This window comes from Ochotona curzoniae, unplaced genomic scaffold (genome assembly GCF_017591425.1).
Source record: "Ochotona curzoniae isolate NIBS_2020 unplaced genomic scaffold, NIBS_Ocur_1.0 scaffold_1037, whole genome shotgun sequence".
In the NCBI taxonomy this organism is placed as follows: domain Eukaryota; kingdom Metazoa; phylum Chordata; class Mammalia; order Lagomorpha; family Ochotonidae; genus Ochotona; species Ochotona curzoniae.
Window position 1 is genome coordinate 20,597,059 of NW_024467083.1, and position 20,873 is coordinate 20,617,931.

The following is a 20,873-nucleotide window of genomic DNA, read 5'->3' on the forward strand; positions in this document are numbered from 1 at the left end:
GGTTAGAAGGTCTCCATCACTTACTCTATCCCTCTGTTACTCTACCTTTTGAACAAATAAGTAAATCTTAAAATTTTAATTAACATAAAAAACTATTTTTAAGAAGTACATCATCAGGCACATTTTTAACATGATAATCATCAGTTATATAAATATGAAAAGACAGTGAATATAATGCCTGCTTACTCTTTAGTTAGAATCATATTTTACCTGTAATTTTTATTCTAAAATAAAAAACTTGTCTTAAAATAGGTAATAATTCATTCTCAGACTCTGCTAGAGGAGAGCTAAAGAATACATTCTGGTATGTTATCCTGAAGGTTCTTGTGGTGTTACTACTGAACTCACAGATACAGGCAGATTCCATACACTACTGACAGTGCAGGCAATGCATAAATCCAACATTATTTTCAACCAGTACCTCATGGAAATAAACTTCGAACAATTGCTCAATACTTACTACAGATTGTGGCTATTCTCACTCTATTTCACCTCCTTGTCACTTCAATGATCTGAGAGAAACCCAATAACCACCTCTTCCATTGCTCAAATTACTCAAATTACTTCCATTGGTTCACTACTCAAATTAACAGTACATTTATTTTCCAGCTATTTAAATGCATTGGCTTCCCTTTCTAGCGCATTTTGTTTTTCCCTGCCAGATTACATAGTAAAGTCACTACTTTGACATGCATTCTCTTCTGAAATCAGCACCACTGCAAACAGGGCTATGGCATAATCAATCACTAAGCTTCCCTTTTACACTTAAAGGAAACAGAATAGTCAGTTTCCAAACCAAATGTCTATCCTCCCTGAACAACAGTGAAAAGTCATTCTTCTTACAGCTTGACCCAGAATCAAGTGTAGACTTAGACTCCTAGGCCTACAGCCAGTGGCAACTTAACACATTATACAGCCAACCTTGGGGAAAAGGAAACCATTGCTGGCTGCCACTGGTGCCAGAAGAAGGCCAGCTAATCTGTAAGGCACAAAACAAACTATTTTTAAGGCAATAAGGGAAATGGTGAAGAAATAGGGAGTTAGAATGAAGGCATATGGAAAAAAATACAGAGAATATGTCACTAAGAAAGGACTACTTTTCTATGCTCTTGCTGATTTTACAGTTCAGAAGATAATGGAGCACTTTCTTTTTTGGGTTTTAATTCCTACCACCCAGTAAAAATGCAAATGTGTACATCAAAGATCGAAAAGGCTTGGAGACTTGAAGAGAATTATTCTGGGTAACTTTATATTGAACCAGTGACATTAATTAACTTATACAGAGAAACACACAGTCATGGAATACTCTTTGAGTCTTCAAGTAGTTCCTGAGTCAAGAAATGGGGAAGTAGTCTAAAGTAATAGGTAAAAATGAAAGGAAAGCTCTGAACATGACTGTACATGGAAAATTGGGAAAAGGTCACTAAAATCATGTAAAGAAAATAATAAGAAGAACCACTGAGTATGGAGGTCAACTGTATACCCAGGTGAGACGTCCCTCATGTCCCATCCTAACTACCTATTGTACATTTTACTTGCAGCAGCTCCATAGAACTAATAAGTTCAATAAACTAGGAGAAAAAAAAACCCAAAAGCTTGTTTACAAAATAGGTAATGTTTATAAATATTAAAGAAAATATACTAATAAAAACTATTCTTACTAGTAATGAGTAACAAGTTTATCACCAAAATGAGCTATATGGACCAACTTTATAATGTATGGTATTGTTTTCTTTAAACTTTTAATCAACAAATGTATAGCTCAAATCACAAAAAACTTATGCTTGACATATTTATGACAGCAATTTTACAAATCAATTCTTGTAATTTAACATAACGAAGTTTTCCACTGCTCAACCAGGTTAGGCCAAACATCAGGGATGGTTTTCTTGTGGGTTTTACAGATACTCCACACAAGTCCTTGAGATCATACTTACAACTTTGGCAAAAATACCCATGATTTCAGGAAACTGGTGTGTGAGAAGGGCTATCACCGCTGTAGAAGAGCACAGTCCTGCTGTGAAATGGATGAAAAAAGGAAGCTCTTTCTTTGGGTAAACAGAAACATGATGAAAATCTATGGGGAGAAAGATAGAAATTATTTTAATTTCAGAATACAGCATAAGCCACTACTAGTATTTCGAACTGAAATCTATTTTTAAAAATTAAACCAGGAAAACAATTTTATAAAAGAACAAGTAGTCTCTAGCCATGCAAGGCAGAGAAAAATTATTCATTATTTATTTCAATATCAGCAGCCAGATTGTGCTGGGGTCTAGGAACAGGACAGTATCATGCAAAATACTGTTTATCATGTTATGCTGAGGTGGTTCTGAAAAAAAGATTTCTGTCTTACTAGCTGCATGACCTTGAGTGTTACCAAATCCTCTAGAAGTTGCTATGGAGTTGGTGATGTAACCACTTAGTAAATATGAGTTGCTGAGAGCTTAGAAACAGTATAGCAACAAAGAAGCATACATGGCTTTGGACATTTCCCAGAGTCAACAGTTAACAATTTTATACACTTATTAATATGTTTTATATGTGGCACTTCACTGAGCACTATAACATTTAACCAATGTTATAGTTTTTGATTTAACAAAATCAAAGCCATAGGATTCTGGCCATAAGTGAAGTCTCCTGCCTCTCTCTTGGTTTTGTTTTTTTTTTAGATTTATTTATTTTTTTTAGAAAGATTTACAGAGAGAAGGAGAGACAGACAGAAAGATCTTGCATCTGCTGGTTCACTCCCCAAATGGCTGCAATGGCCAGAGTGAGGCTGATCTAAAGCCAGGAGTCAGGAGCCATGGCACTGGCTCAATTGGCTAATCCGCCAGCTGTAGGCACTGGTATCCCATCTGGGTGCCAGTTTGTGTCCCAGCTGCTCCTTTTCCATCCAGCTCCCTGCTTGTGGTCTGGAAAGACAGTACGGGATGGCCCAAAGCCTTGGGACCTTGCACCCAAATGGAGACCTGGAATAAGCTCCTGACTCCTGGCTCTTTATTTGGTCTGATTTACGTATTTACTCAGGTACTATAGTCAATACTCAGATTGACTATTTAATTATCAAGTACTTACATTTCAAGTACTTATACTGATTTTAAATTTAAAAATCCTTGAATAACAATTTTGAGATGAACCTATTTTGAGATGACACATAGTAAACATTCAAAAAATATCTGTTATACTCAGAGCTACTCTGGGACTTCATTAGTCCAGGAAGTTGATCACTCAGGGCTAGACACTAACCCAGAAATTCCTGATGTAATATCCTGCATTAGTAAGGGATGACTAATTCAGTGTTGAATCAAGGTCAGCCATAAATTTCACTTTTTTAAACACAATGATTCACAAAGCAGATTATACCTAAGCTTCCTTCAATAGCTATGATATTTTTATGTCTTATACTGTACTCTGAGGATATAAAACAAAAACCAAACTTACTAAATAGCTAACAAATTTCCAGATTCTTGAGCTATGTTTTTTTTTTTCAAAAAAAAAAAAGGTATAACAAAACTGAATTTTGTTGAAAGCTAGAAACATTAGAAACTGTAGACAACACTGTGCTTTCAGCACCCAAAGAACCAAAGTCCCCTTTGCCCTATCCCTCAGTCGGGAGAGGCCAATTTCTTCAGCAAACCAAGAGAAACAAACCCCGGTATTTGAGAAGACAGGGAACAAGACAGCAAAAATAATAGTATTAACAAAATTATTAACATTTGTGGCTTATAAAGTCCTTTAATTTATGGTAGCTTGTTTGATCTTTTAATAAGCCTAGTTAGATAACAGTCGTAGTCCCACTTTATAAGGTACAAGGCTACAAAGTTTTAACTAAGAAAACTTCCTAAAATATGAGGTTTTTAAACTATGGAGAGCTAATTATTTCTTCTTGGATTGCTTCATGTAGATTCATTTGTCAGTCAATGTTTGGCTAATATATCAATATAATGGATGACTGACTAATACAGAAACACTCCCTTGGAACGAAAGTTCAGATTTCATCACTAGCTTGTAGAGAAAAATTTATCAGGAGGCATAAAAGACAACTAAATAGCTATGTGAACAAGGGGAATAGTTCAAGTCTGAACTTATGTGATCCATAAGCAAATTCCAGAACACTGTAAGTCATATCAATTTTGAAGGAGAACTAAAAACAATACAAAAAAATAAGTACCCATGGGTATTAGAAGTCCACATTATTAAAATGTGTTCATTCTACCAGAATCAGAGACAAAAAAAAAAATACTTTAAGAACATACAATATAATCAAAGAACAGCCCCCCAGCAGATCCCTCCACTGCTGTTTTTGCAGTTTGCACTCTTTATGCAGTCAGAATTAACAAGGGGTTGCAAAAATGCAAGCAGTCTGGTTTTACAGTTTATGGGTCTGACAATATGAAAATAACCCTGAATGGATTCATATTAATATTTAAAGTTAACTTCATATGTGACTACTCCAAAAAGCTCATGGAAAAATATAATTAATACATAAATTTATTTTGGTGCAAAAAAATCTATGAAGTCATGAAGAATGTCCCCCACAATATGTATTTTCCATTAACCTTTACAGATCTCTCAAATTTGTAACAATTTATAAAGACAAGCAGTATTTTTAAAAATTTATTTATTTGTTTTTATTGGAAAGGCAGTTATACAGAAAGGAAGAGAGACAGAGAGGAAGATCTTCCATCTGATGGTTTACTCCCCAAGCGGCCACAGTGGCCGGAGCTGAGCCAATCCAAACGCAGGAGCCAGGAGCTCTTCCAGGTCTCCCACACAGGTGCAGGTGCTTTGGGCCATCCTCAACTGCTTTCCCAGGCCACAGGCAGGGTGCTAGATGAGAAGTAGGGCTGCTGGTTTTAGAACCGGCACCCATATGAGATCCCAGCACATTCAAGGTGAGGATTTTAGCCACTAGGCTATTGCGCTGGGCTCCAACAAGCAAATTTTTAAGCTAAATGTATTATCCTGACATAATACACTCTTGCATATTTGCCTTAAACATCCCTGTTTTCATTAAAATAAACAAGTACTGGCATCACCATGAACTTTTCTCATTAATGACATCCTAATTTCCAAAGTTCATGGATTCTTCTCAGTACTTACCTACTATCTCAGATACTCCTTCTTTAAGTTTCCAAGACATCTAATTCTGATTCTTGTATCTGCTGACCATTTGTTAAATGAACTATTTTCTGCCACCCAATCCTTAGACTTTTTGAGGCCTCATTGTTTCTGTACACTTAACTCACTCTGTATAATGCACAGTTTCCTTCATGATCTTGTTCATATCTTGGACTTCTTTTGCTAGTTATAAAATGATGGCTCCCTATTCTGTCTGTGAGATATAGAGACAAAGAGCTATCAGAATCCCGGTGGTTGGTTTGTTTCTTTCTTTCTTTGTTTCTTTATGTTTAGCATAACCCGCTTATATCCTCAGGCCACAGCCGACTGGACCAGAAATGAAGATCTGAATAAATTTGAGTCTTTCTCCAGAAGCTTTACAAATGGGGTTGAGAAGTCATGTCAAAAAGGGACTGAGGGGAGCCGACTGCAAAAGGCAGCCGAAGGCAGACACACAGACAACTGACTTGTGGAAATCCTAACAGCCCTCCAGTTCTGGTGCTAGTCCCTTATGAGGTCAAATAACAATCGTTGCTTTGGGATTCTCGATATCCCAGGTTGTTCCAACATATGCCTATTTATGCTGAAGTGGCTTTAGTTTACTTATTCCAAAAGTATGTTGACAACATTTACTATTTATACATTATAAATGAACTTCATAATATACACATCACAGATATGTATAACAAATATATCTTATATACATACTGTTATAAGATGTAAATTAGATCTTTATATACATGTGTTAAATAGTTCATATAATGCGTAAGTACATAAATACATATAGACATAACAATGAAATGTTACATGAGCAACATAATGAAAGCCAATATTTATTTACTTCCTCAACCCTTATTCCCAAATCCACTCCTACTGTTGTATGAAAGATGTAGCATTCTTCAAGTCATGAAAGTCAGAAAATGGTGAATCCTGCTTAATCCTCTGGAAAGACTGGTTCTTCCTCCTCAAACTTCCATATAATCTAATCTATAGATATGGCAATTAGCACATTGTTTTTAAGCTTTTTTATTAATCTGTGAACAGCCTAGGAGTCCAGAATAGGGTAAGAAAGAAAGGTACTAACATTTATCCACTTTTTTACTTAAGAGGCAGAAACAGACATGTGGGTCAGGACCAGGAGAAAGGAGAGTGTACTTCCAGTAGCTGGTTCATTTCTCAAACACCCAAACCAGTATCTTAATTGTCAGGTCAAATGTAAACCACAGATTTAATATGCCCTAGGCTTGCTTATTAGAATAAATTAATGTTCCTTAATAATTCAAACAATATTAAATGGTAGTTTTTATAGCAAGCATTATAAACACACAAGAGGAAAAACAAAAACAAAACCAAAAACAAATCCGTAGGCATTCAAAGAGTTTACTGTTTAAAGGGGAAATGAAGTACACAATCAGGGCCAGGGAAGGAATGTGGTATGGCAGTTTAGGCCACCACTAGCCTCCCAAATGGGTACCAGTTCATGTCCTGCCTGCTCCATTTCTGATCCAGTTCCTTGCTAATGGCCTGGGAAAGCAGTAAAAAATGGCCCAGGTGACTGGGCACCTGCTACCATGTGAGATGAGACCTGGCTTCAGCCTCTTCTGCTCTGGTTTGTGTAGCCATCTGGGGAGTGAACCAGCAGATGGATGATATCTGTCTCTTCCTCTCTCTCTGTAACCCTGCCTTTCAAACAAATGTTAAAAAAATATATATATACAGGGGCTGGCATCTAGCCAGGACCTCAATTTTGGTCTTCCATATAGTGGTAGGGATTCAGTCACAGCACGGGATCACAGGAGGTAGAAAGTGGTGAGCCAGGAGCTGTGGCTGCGGAGACCTTGATAAAAGTCAGATCCATTACCCACAGCCTTCCAGGGTTTGCACTAATAGGAGGCTAGAGTCAGGATGTAGAGATGTAGGTATCAAAATCAGGCATTTGCAATATGGACTGCAGGCAGCTTAACTGAGAGTCTTTTATTTTCCTCCATCTGCTAAGAAAAATGATCTCTTTCTGTTTCTCCAGGTGCTCTGTTCTTTCATTATTAGCAATATTACTATTACTCTCCTTGAGGGACAGAAGAGAGAGAGCTCCTAATTCCCAAATATCCACAACAACCTGGACTTGGGCAGCCTAGAAGAAACTGTCAAGTCTCCCCAGCAGCTGGCAGGAATTCAGTTATTCAAGCCATCACTGCTGCATCCCAGAGTCTGCATTAGCAGGGAATGATTCATAAAACAAAGATGGGTACCAAAGCCAGTAGTGAGACCTATTGCTGTTTGTGACTTTCAGCATGCTTATTTATCAAGTACATTATAAAAATAAAGGAAAGGGCCTGGCGTGACAGTGTAGTGGTTAAAGTCCTCGCCTTGCATACACTGGGATCCCATATGGGTGCCGATTCTAATCCTGGAGGTTCTGCTTCCCATCCAGCTCCCTGCCAGTGGCCTGGGAAAGCAGTTGAGGATGGCCCATGCCTTGGGACCCTGCACCTGTGTGGGAGACCTGGAAGAGCTCCTGGCTCCTGCCTTTGGATTGGCTCAGCTCCGGCCACTGTGGCCGCTTGGGGAGTAAACCATCAGATGGAAGATCTTCCTCTCTGTCTCTCTTCCTTTCTGTATAACTGCCTTTCCAATAAAAATAAATTAATTAAAAAAAAAAAAGCCAAACAGAGATTCACCAGTTCACAGAGGAAAGCAGCAGATTATAATGTAGCTTAGATAAGGTACAGACTATTCTTTTGAGAGATTTGGCATCCTGAAGAGGGATTATACAGAAACATTCTCAGCAATCCTAACCATGCCTTGTTCTCTTGTTAACTCTTGGATTGCTCTTTTTCAAACTGAAAAATGCAGTTCTGTTAACTATATATATATATATTCTCACACACACCATTTTGCTATTTTGGATCCTTCATCAAACCATGTAAATTTTAGGACCAACTTAAAATTACAAAATACCTCCCGGGATTTTGATGGAGGATAATGCTAAATCTCTAGATTACTTTGGGAAGAATTAAAATCTAAACAATCATGGGTGTTCCAATTCATCAACACAAAATCTTTCCATTAATTTAGACTTTTGTTAATTTAACTCAGCAATGTTTTGTAGTTTTCAGTATACAAGTGTTGTACTTCTTCTGTTGAATTCATTCCTTAATACCTTGTTCTTTGTGATGCTGCTTCAATTGGAACTGCTTTTTAAATATCATTTTCAGATTGTTCATTATAGTATACAGACAAGACTACTAACTTTTAAATATTGATCTTATATTCTGCCACCTTGCTGATTCCACTTTTATATGAATCATCTTTTCTAGCATTGATGTTTTTTTCTTTTTCTTTCCTGAGTATAAGCAAGATGGTGAAATATGGTAAGGACATGTTTAAACAGAAAAACATTAACCAAGGTGAATTCCAGGAAACAGGAGAGGACAGACCTATGGCAGAGGGGCACCTGGAGACTGATGGACACAGGAAAGTAGTAGAGACAACGTGTGGTGTTGCAGTGACCAGATACCCTAGTGACATCTACCGAGTGGTGATCTGAGCTTCACTGGCAGCTGGAACTCCACCAGCAACAAGGTGGGAAGTGCAGTTCACTGGGAACTCAGGAGGTAAAACCAGAGCAGAGACAGAGCAGCAGATCCCAAAAAAGTGTGGGGACTGGGTGGATTTCACAGCCCAGACCCCGAGTAGAGCTGAATCAGGCACCATACTGTGTATGGAGGAAAAGGCTATGGGTCAGGACTGAATGGCACTGAGCTGGGAGTGAACTCATTTCTGGCTCAGTGAACTGCAATAACATGACATCTTACAGGCTCCATCCATGACAGGTCCGGGGGTAGCCCCCCAGACCTACTAGCAAGCATATTAAGAACTTCACGAATGGCACATCGTGCAGCATTTTACACAGTGTAGCAAAGATTTTGAGACTGTAGGCACAACAGCAGCTGAGTTGGGAGTGAACTCACTGTGCTGAATGCATTGTACTGATCCCACATCAAAAATAATACTGACTTTGGCATTGTACAACTCAAAATGGTCTGTGTGATCCTTAGATTTCAGCAGGTTTGGCAAGATCAGACCACCAACAAGCTAGCTACTTTGGACACCTGGTGTTGCCCTAATCCTGGGAACTGCTTGAACTGGAAATGGGAGAAACATTGTACAGACAATGGTACAGCCACAGCATGTGATCACAGGAGTTGGAAAGTGGTGAGCCAGGAACTGTGGCTACGGAGACCTTGATGAAAGTCTAACGTTAAGAGCCCAGACCTGAAACTCACTGGAGGGAGTAACACAAGTGACTGCAAACAAAGAACCAACTACAATAAATAAAATCAAGCTGCAGATCTGTGGATGATACAGCTTAGAAACCTGCTCCAAAGAGAAGAATCTGCTAACCAGAAGTACAATGACAAAGAGCAAAAGAAAAAAGAGACACAATGAATATTACTGAAGACTCCCTACAAAAGAGTAAAAGCCTTTGCCAGCCTCAGAGTTAACTGAGGAAGACATCGAGAAAATGGGGGATATAGAATTCAAAAAACTCATTATAAAGCTTCTAATCAACAATAAGAAGCACACACTGGAGTTCAAGGAAGTTAAGGAGTATATCACATAGGAAACAGCAAAACTGAAACAAAACCAAACCAAATTAATGGAAATGAAGTACTCAATAAAGCAAAATTAGAAATTAAATAGAAATTCAATGGAAAGTCTGCATAATAGAATGAAGGAGGCAGAAGACAGAACCTCAGAATTGGAAGATATTTCTTTTCACAATGAGACAGTCAAAAAGCTGGAAGTAGAGCTGGGTCAAGCTAAAAAAAATATTCAAGAATTAAGAGACACTATTAAAATGCCAAGTATAAGTTATGGGAGCTCCAGAAGGCGTAAAAAAAAAGAAGCTGGGTTTAAAAATGTATTTGGAAAACACATCCAGGAGGGGCACAGAACTCCAAACAGGGTTGACCAAAAGCGATTTTCACCATGACATATGACAATCAAGCTCTCTTCAATTGAACATAAGGAAAAGATCCTTAAATGTGCATGTGAAAAAAAATCAACTGACATACAGAGAAATGGCAACTAAATTCACAGCTACCAGAAGAAAATGGAGCGACATATTCCAGATTTCAAAAGCAAAAAAATTGTCGGCCCAGAATAACGTACTCAGCAAAGCTTTCCTTTGTCTTTGAAAATGAAATAAAATTCTTCCACAGTAAAAGAAAGTTAAAAGAATATCTCTTCCAAACCTGGTCTATAAATGATACTTAAAGATGTTCTCTTGACAGAGAAGAGGAATAACACCCACCGAAACCAAAGGCAAATGTGAAGAACATCCCAGTAAAATAACAGAAGACTCAATTAAACAATGAACAACCCATTGTAAATGATAGGACCAAATTATCACTTATTTATATTAACCCTGAATGTAAATGGCTTAAACTGATCAGTCACAGATTAGTAGATAAGATTAAAAACACAAAACCCATGTCTGCCTACAGGAGACATATCTCACCAACAAAGATCGGTGGTAACTGTATTTCACAGATTTTGATGTTTTTGTTTTTAGTTTCTTCAAAACACTTTTTTCTCATTAAATTCTTCACTCACAGATCAAATAGTGGCATCATTTTCAAGAAGGTTCTTGATTTTCTTGTCCATTTCTTCAGCAACACATTAGTCATTCAGTAGCATGTTACTGAGTTTCATGGTGTTACAAAGTTTTGCTTTTCTTCCTGTTGTTGATTTTGTTTTGTGGCTTTTCATCTAAGGGGATGTATAGTAACTGTGTAATGGAGACTATCATATCCAGTGGCATGCTGTTTAAATTTACGGTGTTGTAAATTTCTGTTTTTCTTCCTGTTGTTGATTTTGTTTTGTGGCTTTTCAAGTGGGGGTTTGTATTGTGACTGTGTAGTGGAGACTGTCATGTTCAGCTGTGAGGACACAGTGCAGTGTGTATCTCTGCTTCAATCGAGTAAGGACTCCCAGTGAAACTGTTGGATGTGTCTTGACAATGGGATGCTGGATGCTCTTGCCAATGTCAATGCCAGCAGTAATGGATCTATGACCACTTATGAGGAACCATACTACTGTAATGGTATGGGAGAACTCAGTGGGGTAGGGGTGGGAAAATCCCAGGGCCTATGAAAATGTATCACAAAATGATAACAACAATTACAAAATGAAAATAAAAGACATTATTACTTTATTCCAGATCCGAAAGTAAAGCAGTCAGTCTTTTACCATTAAGGTTTTTTTTTTTTAATGATTTATTGATTTATTTGAAAGTCAGAGTTAGAGAGAAGAAGAGACAAGAGAGAAGAAGAAGAGGTCTTCTACCCACTATTTTACTCCCCAGATGGCCACGACAGCCAGGGCTTGAACAGGTTGAAGCCTGGAGCCAAGAACTTCTTCCAGGTCTTCCAAATGATTAGCACCGCCCCAAGCATCTGAATCATCTGCTGCTGCTTTACCAAGGCCATTAGCAGCGAAATGCAGCATCTGTATATCACGCCTGTGTTGCAAGTGGTGCCTTTATGCATTACACCACAATGCTGGCCCAAAGTATGATAAATGAGGGTTTTTCATAGATACTCTACCAGGCTGAAAAACTTCCCTTCCATTAGCAGTTTTTGTCATGAGTAGGTTTGGAATTTTGTTAAATGATTTTTTTCTGCTTCAATAATTTTTACTAGTAGATTATAGGTGAAAAAACAATCTTTTGTAAGGTAAATTCTACTTTTATAACAAACTCTTTTTATACATTAGATTTACTTTGGTAAAATTCTGTTGAAGATGCGTGTGTCTAAAAGGCCTATTCTACAGTTTTATTAAAATGTGTTTGGTTTTAGTGTCAAGTTCCTATTGCAGTCACCAAATGAGTTCAAGACTTCAAGAGTGCTCCCTGCTCTACCTTCTGAAAGAATCTGTGAAGGACTAAAATATATATTAGAGAGAGAGATACTGAAGATTCCTTTCTGTCTTTGAAGAGCAGAAAGACAGAGATGGTGAGAGCCAAAGTGAGAGAAAGAAAGATCTTCTGTTTACTTCTTTATTCACTTCAAAGGCCACAACAGCTAGAGTTGGTTTAGGACAAAGCCAGGAGTCATACATGCCATCCTGTTTGCACATACGGGTAGTAGGGGCCAAAGCACTTGGGCCATCCAGTGCTGCCTTCCCTGGCACATTACCCAGGAGCTGGATTGAAACTGGAGAAGCCACTGGCCAGCTTTGTTACATAACAGGTAAAGTCAATGCCTATGATACCAGCATCTCATATGGGTGCCAGTTCATGTTCGCTATTTCACTTCCATGCTAGCATCCCAGTAATGGCCTAGGAAGAACAACTGCTACTCACTTAGGAGACCTGAAAGAAATTTCTGTCTCCTGTGCTGTTCCTGGCCCAGTTCTGGCTGCAGGAGCCATCCAGGGAGTAAACAAGCAGATGGACAAACTCTGTTTCTACCTCTTTGTCTGTAACACTACTTGGCAAATAAACAAAAATACATAGCTAAAAAAGAAAAACCCAAGCAGAGCAGCCAGGACTTGAATTGACATTCTAACATGGGAAGCTGCTGCTGCAAACAGCAACTTAATCCATTTATACCACAGTGCTGGTGCCAATATCACTATTTTCACTTGTAAAATAACTGTTCTTATTAATGCCATGCATCTTTGTGCTCATTGCTTTTAAGTTAGACAATTTTGCTCAATAAATATTTGAAAATGAAATGAATTCTACAACTATATCCTAGAAATGGTTAAAGTAATACTTAAACAATGCTTGAAATTTCAACCAATAGTACTTTAAATGGAGAATATCATGGAAAACAATCTAATTAATTTTAAGTGTAGGAGAACAGAAACATTTACTTACTAGGCAATAGCTCTCTATCAGCAGTCTCTGTACAACTGGGATAAGGATAAAATAGATGTCCTTTCTCCAGTGGGTACGGAATCATTCTGAAAGCTGTGCAAAAGAAACAATACAGCTGTGACATGTAATTCTGCCTCATCATCCTATATATCACATTAAAGCTACTCTAAACATTTTTATGAAATTATAATATATTACTTTTTAAAGCAGCATTCTAGGCAGATAAAACAAAACAAGCAAGACAATAAGGGGCAGATTAATATTTATTTAGAGAATAATGAATGGGCCAGTCTGGCTGGAGTAAAACTTAAGGGAATGGTGGATGGACATGACTAGCTCCTTTTTTTTTTTTGCCTCAATCTCCTCATTACAAATACAAAAGACTTTACTGTACAAAATTCTACTTCTTACAGGAATATTCATAATATTATAACATGTATAATTGTACCCATAGCCACTGGCAGATTAAAAGACCTCTCAGGAGTTCCCAATTACACACGTGAAGTTCTCCAATGTTTCTATAAGCACAGCTTAATCTAGATCAGGGTGACCAAAGTACTGCCCTTTGCTCATATCTGGACCACCAACTTTGTTTCATTGTTTGTTTTAAATATTTATTTATTTGTTGAAAGGCAGAGTTAGAGAGAGAGGCTGGAGAGAGATGGAGACAGAGAGAGAGCCAAGTTCCATCTGTTGGTCCAATCCCCAAAGGCGGATAATGGCTGGGGCTGGGCCAGGCAGAAGCCAGGAGCCACAAGTTCCTTTTAGGTCTCCCACAGAGGTACAGGAGTCCAAGAACTTAAGTTCTCACCAAAATTGTATTAACGTTGTTTTTCTTTTAGTGGCTGACTCCATTAAACTTTTTAAAAAACACAGATTCTGTTTTGTCATAGTAAACAATAGCTGCTTATCAAACTCACAGAGCATTATCAGTAATAACACTTGGAAGTTACTCAGCAAGCTTCATGAACTATAGTATAAGTCATATATTTATACAGAGTCTCCCAAGTGTCAAGGAGACTGTCAGGCACTACAGACACATACCAGATGAATGACACAAAGTACTTAGTTTTGAGGAGTTTATAGAAAAAAAAAAAAAGAAGAAGAAAAAAAGAAAAAGTCTTAATATGCAAAGGTGTTTAGTTCCTCAAGTACACAGTATCGGTTTTACTTATTTTTGTATTATTAGTGTTAAGCACAGTTTATGACTGTCAGCAAATGGTCAATGCACTGATTTTCTTGGCTCCAAGGGCACATAAGCCTTCAGGGCTCAGTAATTTTTTTAAAAAGATTTACTTATTTTTATTGCAAAGTCAGATATACAGAGAGGAGAAGAGACAGTGAGGAAGATCTTCTGTCTGATGATTCACACCTCAAGTGACCACAATGGCCAGTACAGCGCTGATCCAAAGCCAGGATCCAGAAACTTCCTCCAGGTCTCCCATGTGGATGCAGGGTCCCAAGGCTTTGGGCCATCCTCGAATGCCTTCCCAGACCACAAGCAGGGAGTTGGATGGGAAGTGCAGCTGCCAGTATTAGAACCAGTGCCCATATGGGATCCTGGTGCATTCAAGGAGAGAACTTTATCTGCTAGGCCACCGCGCCAGAACCCAGGGCTCAGTAATTTTTCACGGTGCCACAGACTGAAAGACATATCTAATAAGTGCATTTATTAAGCAGTGTGTCAAAACAAATTAAAAAGCTTATGTCCTAACAACTTAGGAGAAATTTGAAATAAAACACATGGAAATTGAAAGAAAAAATTTCATCCTTGATTGAATATTTCATTTTCAAGCTCCTCTTATTGAGGAGCTATATTGCGAGCCTACTGGACACTGCACAACTTCTCAAAGCTTGGGACCAAGTCCGAACTAGCATCCTTATTTCCTGTTCTTCAGTGATTGTGTATGATGCTCTTGTAATCACAGCAACAAGCAAAAACTGAGCTTAGTAAGGATGGAATTTTGGAAGGAGTGTAGAGTGACCTAACACTGCACCTCTGAACTATTTGAAGCCAATAGTTGGGCTGCTGTCTAACTGATATTTTATTGTATTCTCAATGGAAATGTAAAATATTCAATAGCATTCTCATGAATGTCTCATGGTACCTCATGCCAAACCTTTGGAACAGAGAGGGTGAACCAATTTTATTGAGTGAGCATGGGATTTACTTTAGCATTTTTATTGATACTTTTGGAAATTGATAATCCCAAAAGAAGCACTGCACACAACTAATTGATAGAACATTTTGATTAAGCTTCCTCACTTTTCTATTTGTTTTAAGATGTGAATAAGAGATCTGGTGGGTAGTTTTTTAAAAAGTCCAATTTATTCTCCAAAGGAGATATATAAATGGCCAGTCATTCAATGTCACTAGCCTTTAGGAAAATGCAAATAAAAGTCACAATAAGAGTCTACCTCACATCCATTAGGATGCCTATTCTTTAAAATTACAGAAAATAACAAGTGCTGTAAAAGTTATAGAGAAACTTGAAATTTTGTGCATTTATAGAAGGAATGTAAAATGGTACAGCTGTTATGAAAAACAGTCCAGGTTCCTCAAAAAATTACACAGAATTTTAAGAGTGAGCAATTATAGATACATGCTGCAATGAATTGAAAGCAGGAATTTAAGTAGATATTTATAAACCCACACTCACAGAAGTATTATTCACAATAGCTAAAATGTAGAAGCGGTCATCAATAGATATAAGTGGATAAACAAAGTGTGGTACACACAATGAAACATTATTTATTTTTAAAGAATGAAATTCTGGGTCCCAGCACATTAGCCTAGCAGGTAAAGTCCTCGCCTTGAACGCCCCAGGATCCCATATGGGCACTGGTTCTAATCCTGGCAGCCACACTTCCCATCCAGCTCTCTGCTTGTGGCCTAGGAAAGCAGTCAAGGATGGCCCAAAGCTTTGGGATCCTGAGCCCATGTGGGAGACCTGAAAGAAGTTTCTGGATCCTGACTTTGGATCGGTACAGCTGTATGTAGTGGCCATTTTTGAGTGAATCATCAGACAGAAGATCTTCCTCTCTGTCTCTTCTCCTCTTTGTATATCTGACTTCCCAGTAAAAATAAAAATAAATCTTGAAAAAAATGAAATTCTGACACAAATTCTGATGAACCCTGAAGCCATTACATGAAGTGAACAAAAAAACTAGATACAAAGACTGTTATGATACCACTTAGATAGAGAAGTCAGACTCTCAGAAAAATAAAGCAGAAAGGTGGTTGGGATAAGAGAAAGATGAAAATAGGGAGTTACTATTTAACAAGTACCGAACTTCAGTTTGGGGTAATGAATTTTCTGGAGAGAGGTAGTGGTGATGATTGTACCAAAATGTGAATATTCCAAATGCAGCGAAGTATATACTGACAAATGATTAAAATGTTAAATTTTATGACAAATGATTAAAATGTTAAATATTATTTTATCCCAATTTTTAAAAAGAACAGAGTGTACACTATTTGTGAGGAAAACAGTTTCATACTGTTGACATCTGAAATCAAAACAACGAACCAGACCAAATTTTAAAATATTAGAACAATAGCTCAACCATATTAAAAAGCTCATATGCCAAACAGCATAAACTTTCATTCTCTTTCCTTACAAATATTTAACTTAAATGAACATATGGCAGAATATCTTAACAGTTTCTCATTTTAGTTTTCTTAAATATGGTATCAGTATAAATAAATTCTCTCAATAAACTGCAATCATTTCTTCTCAATAATTCTTCTCAATAATTTCTTCTTTCAATAAACTACAATGCTACTGTTTAATCTGAAACCTACCTGCAGTACAAATTCCTTTCAGAACCCAATTTCTTTAGAGTAACTGCATGTGAATGCAATGACGAGTCAAGAGATTGGTGTTAAATTTGGAAAGAAATACTTACTGCCTTCCCACGTGCACTGTAAGAGGTTAAGAGCACCTTCTATTCGCTTCCAGTGCTGAAGATGAAAGAAAGCATAGGCAATTGCTTCACTATCACCCCGTTTCAAAATGTGCTCTGGGGGCAAAATCAAACTTTTCATCTCTAGCAAATACTGGAAAAATAACACACAACAGAAAAAAGAAAAATGAACATGACTCAAAGTCAGGAACCCACCAAAAAAGTATATTCAGATTATAAAGCCAAATTGATTAAAAATATTTAAACTCATTGAAATGACATGAAGGTATTATTGATTAAATTTGTAGAAAATGCTTATATAGGCAAATACCCAAACTAAGACTAGTCCTATAATTAAAATGAAGGTGATATAATAACCTGTATGACCATGCTAAATACAGAATGGAAAGCTCAAGCTCAGGAACTAATGTGAGAATAAATATTTATTCCTCTAAAAAATATAAAGTGTAAAACCATTATTCTTAGTAAGTAGGCCAGTCTCCAAAAGATAAATATCATGTTTTCTCCTATTTGTGATAGTACAGAAGAAAAAAAATTAACGTACATGAGAGAAATCAACATCTTGAGATTTGAGTATTGTTTATAGTCCTTTGTCTATACTCTTGAGGAACAGTGGTTTTTCTACTATTAATTGTTGAATTCTAGTAAAGCATTAAGCTTGTGATTATAAAATAAATTGCAAGTAGGTAATTGTAAAAATTGAAGGAAAAATTAAAAAAGAAGGAGGGAAGGTGGGAGTGAGGGAGGATAGGATGGAAAATATCATGTTCTTAAAACCTACATGTGGAATGCATGAAATTTGCTCCCTTTATACACATTTTAGGAAGTAAAAATGTATTTTGTGGTAACATATAATTCTTTTTGTCTTACATTTTATAGCTAAAAAACTTAAAATTTGGAAAAGTTCAATTAACTTAATATTTACAAGTGCAAAGTATTATGCCTTTTTAGGGAACACCAAAAAACATGTCATCCTTTCGCTGAAGCTTCATAATATTACAGGAAAGACACATTTCTTAAACAAATAATTGAATATTTATATAAATAATTATAACCAGATTATAGGAATGCTTTATTAGAAGTAAAAATACCATATATAGGAAAATGGATAGCAGGTATCAGTTTTTATTTCATTTTTAAAACTTTATTGACATGCATAATTATAATTCACTTATTTAAAGCATATACAACAAACACAATGATATCTCAGAAGGATTTATTTATTATTTGAAAGGCAGATTTACAAAAGATCTTCCAACAGCTGGTTTATACCCAAATGGCTGTAATGGTCAGAGCTGGGTGGATCTGAAGCCCGGAGCTTCCTCTGGCTCTTCCACATGGGTGCAGAGGCTCAAAGACTTGAGCCATCCTCGGCTGCCCTCCCAAGTCATAAATAGGGAGCTAAATCAGAAATGGAATAGCCAGGACATGAACTGGCTGCCCATATGGAATGCCAGCACTGAGAGGCAAAGGATTAGCTTATTACACCAGGATGCCAGCTCCAACACAATGGTTTTTAATAAAGTAACACCTATGCCAACAACATTACAGCTGCTTTTAGAACATTATCACCTCCAAAGGAAACACTGTTTAGTTATTGCATTCCTCCTAAGCAACATCTGTATAGATTTACATATTCTGGGTATTTCCTATAAATGGAATCACATGACAGCTGATATTTGTGCCTCGTTTCTTTTGCTTATCATGTTTTGAAAGTTCATCTAGGCTGTAGCACGTATACTGTTATCTTATTTCTTTTTATAACAAAGTAACATTCCATTGTATGGCTAAATCATATATTGCTTATTATCATATATTGTTTATTCATTAATCATTTGACAGATATCTGGTTGTTTTCACTTTTTAGCTCTGAATAATGTGGCTAAAAACATTAGCATATCACTTTGAGTTTGAAAATATCTTTTCATTTTACATAGATAAATATCTTAGTATAAATGCTGAATGATAAAACAAATCTATAGTTAGAAGGTATTATGATTTGCAATCTGGAAATAAACCATGTATGAAAATTCAAATTGATATTTGAGGATGGGTAAAATGTAGATGAGAATTAGGAGGGGAAAAATATGGGGAAAAAAAGAACATATTGAAAGCACAGGACCATCTCAAATGTGTTTAAGGGATTTGCAAATGTGCCTATTAGAGAAATTATGGTTCACAAACTCTTCATATACAAAACTAGATTCTATCTTAGAGGAGAATCAAGATGGCAGAATAGGGTAAGGACACGTTTAAACGGACAGAGAAACATTTAATCAGGATGAAGCAGAGAGGACATATTTCAGGAAATAGGAAAGGACAGAAAACAGCAGAGGGATACCTGGAGACTGACTGACACAGGAAAGCAGCAGGCACAGCAGTGTGGTGTTGCAGTGACTGATACTCCAGCACAGCGATCTGAACTCCACCAGCAGCTGGAAATTCACCAGCAACCAGGTGGGAGGGGACTTTCACTGGGAGATTGGGAGGTGAACCCAGACAAAGAACTGTCCTTCCTGCTGGTCCCTTTGATTTGACCAGGAGCAGAGACAGAGCAGCAAATCTCAGATGGGCAGTGTGAGAACAGAGTGGATTTCATAGCCCAGTCAGCCCCTAGAGCTGAACTGGGTGCCATTTTGCTTAAGGAGGAAAGGGCAAGGGAAAGGACTGAGCATGCGCTGAGCTGGGAGTGAGCTCATTTCTGACTGAGTGAACTGCAACAACGTGGCCTTCTACAGGTTCCACCTGGCATAGGTCTGGGTAGCCCTCGGATCTGATAGCCAGCAGATCAAGAACTATAGTGGTGGTACATCAGGCACCATTTTGTGCACTGTGGCAATAGCTTTGGGACTGCAGGGGACAACAGTGAACTGCTTGGGCCCGGCGCAGTGGTGCAGTGGTTAAGGTCCTCGCCTTGCATGCCCCAGGATCCTATATGGGCGCCGGTTCTAATCCCAGAGGCCCCGCTTCCCATCCAGCTCCCTGTCTGTGGCCCAGGAAAGCAGTCAAGGATGGCCCAAAGCTTTGGGACCCTGCACCTGCGTGGGAGAGCCTGAAGAGGATCCTGGCTTCGGACCGGCATAGCATTGGCTGTTGTGCTCACTTGGGGAGTGAATCATCGGACGGAAGATCTTCCTCTCTGTCTCTCCTCTCTGTATATCCGCCTTTCCAATAAAAACCCGGAAGGTACAGAAAGAGAAGCTGAGTTTGCAAATGTATTTAATGAAATAATAAAGGAAAGTTTCCCTAATCTAGAGAAAGAATTGGGAAACAAGATCCAGGAGGGGCACAGAACTCCCAACAGGCTTCATCAAAAGCGATCTTCACCAAGACATATGATTATCAAGATCTCTTCAATTGAACATAAAGAAAAGATCCTTAAATGTGCATGTGAAAAAAATCAATTGACATATAAAGGAATGCCAATTAAGCTTACAGGATATCTCTCACAGGAAACTCTACAGGCAAGAAGAGAATGGAGTGACATATTCCAGATACTAAAAGCAAAAAAATTGTCAGCCTAGGATAACATACCCCACAAGCTTTCTTTTATCTTTGAAAATGAAATAAAATTCTTCCAGAGTAAAGAAAAGTTAAAAGAATTTGCCTCTTTCAAACCTGCCCTACAAACGAGACTTCAAAATGTTCTCCTGACAGAGAAGAAGAATAGCATCTACCAAAACCAAAGGCAAATGGGAAGAACATCCCAGTAAAATGACAACAGAAGACTAAACCAATGAACAACCCATTCATAAAATGACAGAACCAAAGTGCCGCCCATACATATTAAACTCTGAATGTAAGTGGCTTAAGCTCAATCAAACATCATAGATTAATAGATTGGATTAAAAAACAAAACCCATCTGTTTATTGTCTGGAGGAGACACACTCCAACAAAGATCAGTGGAAACTATATCGCATGGGTTTTGTTGTT

The 20,873-nt window shown here is 37.6% G+C and overlaps 1 protein-coding gene across 8 annotated transcripts in view; it reads right to left on the minus strand.

Moving 5' to 3' along the window:
- Positions 1-761: 761 nt before the first annotated feature.
- ST7L (suppression of tumorigenicity 7 like) overlaps positions 762-20,873 on the minus strand; it is an 88,083-nt gene continuing 67,971 nt past the window's right edge. For 5 of the 8 annotated variants that reach the window (XM_040998984.1, XM_040998988.1, XM_040998983.1 and 2 more), the window contains 3 exons: positions 16,922-17,072; positions 13,013-13,105; positions 1,251-2,077 (listed from right to left, as the gene is read on the minus strand). In XM_040998984.1, the coding sequence (XP_040854918.1) occupies positions 1,899-2,077; positions 13,013-13,105; positions 16,922-17,072 (423 nt within the window). In that variant the 3' untranslated portion in view covers positions 1,251-1,898. Of the gene's footprint in view, positions 1,094-1,250; positions 2,078-13,012; positions 13,106-16,921; positions 17,073-20,873 lie in introns of those variants that run through there. The other 3 variants (XM_040998980.1, XM_040998986.1, XM_040998985.1) reach the window with 3 other exon arrangements.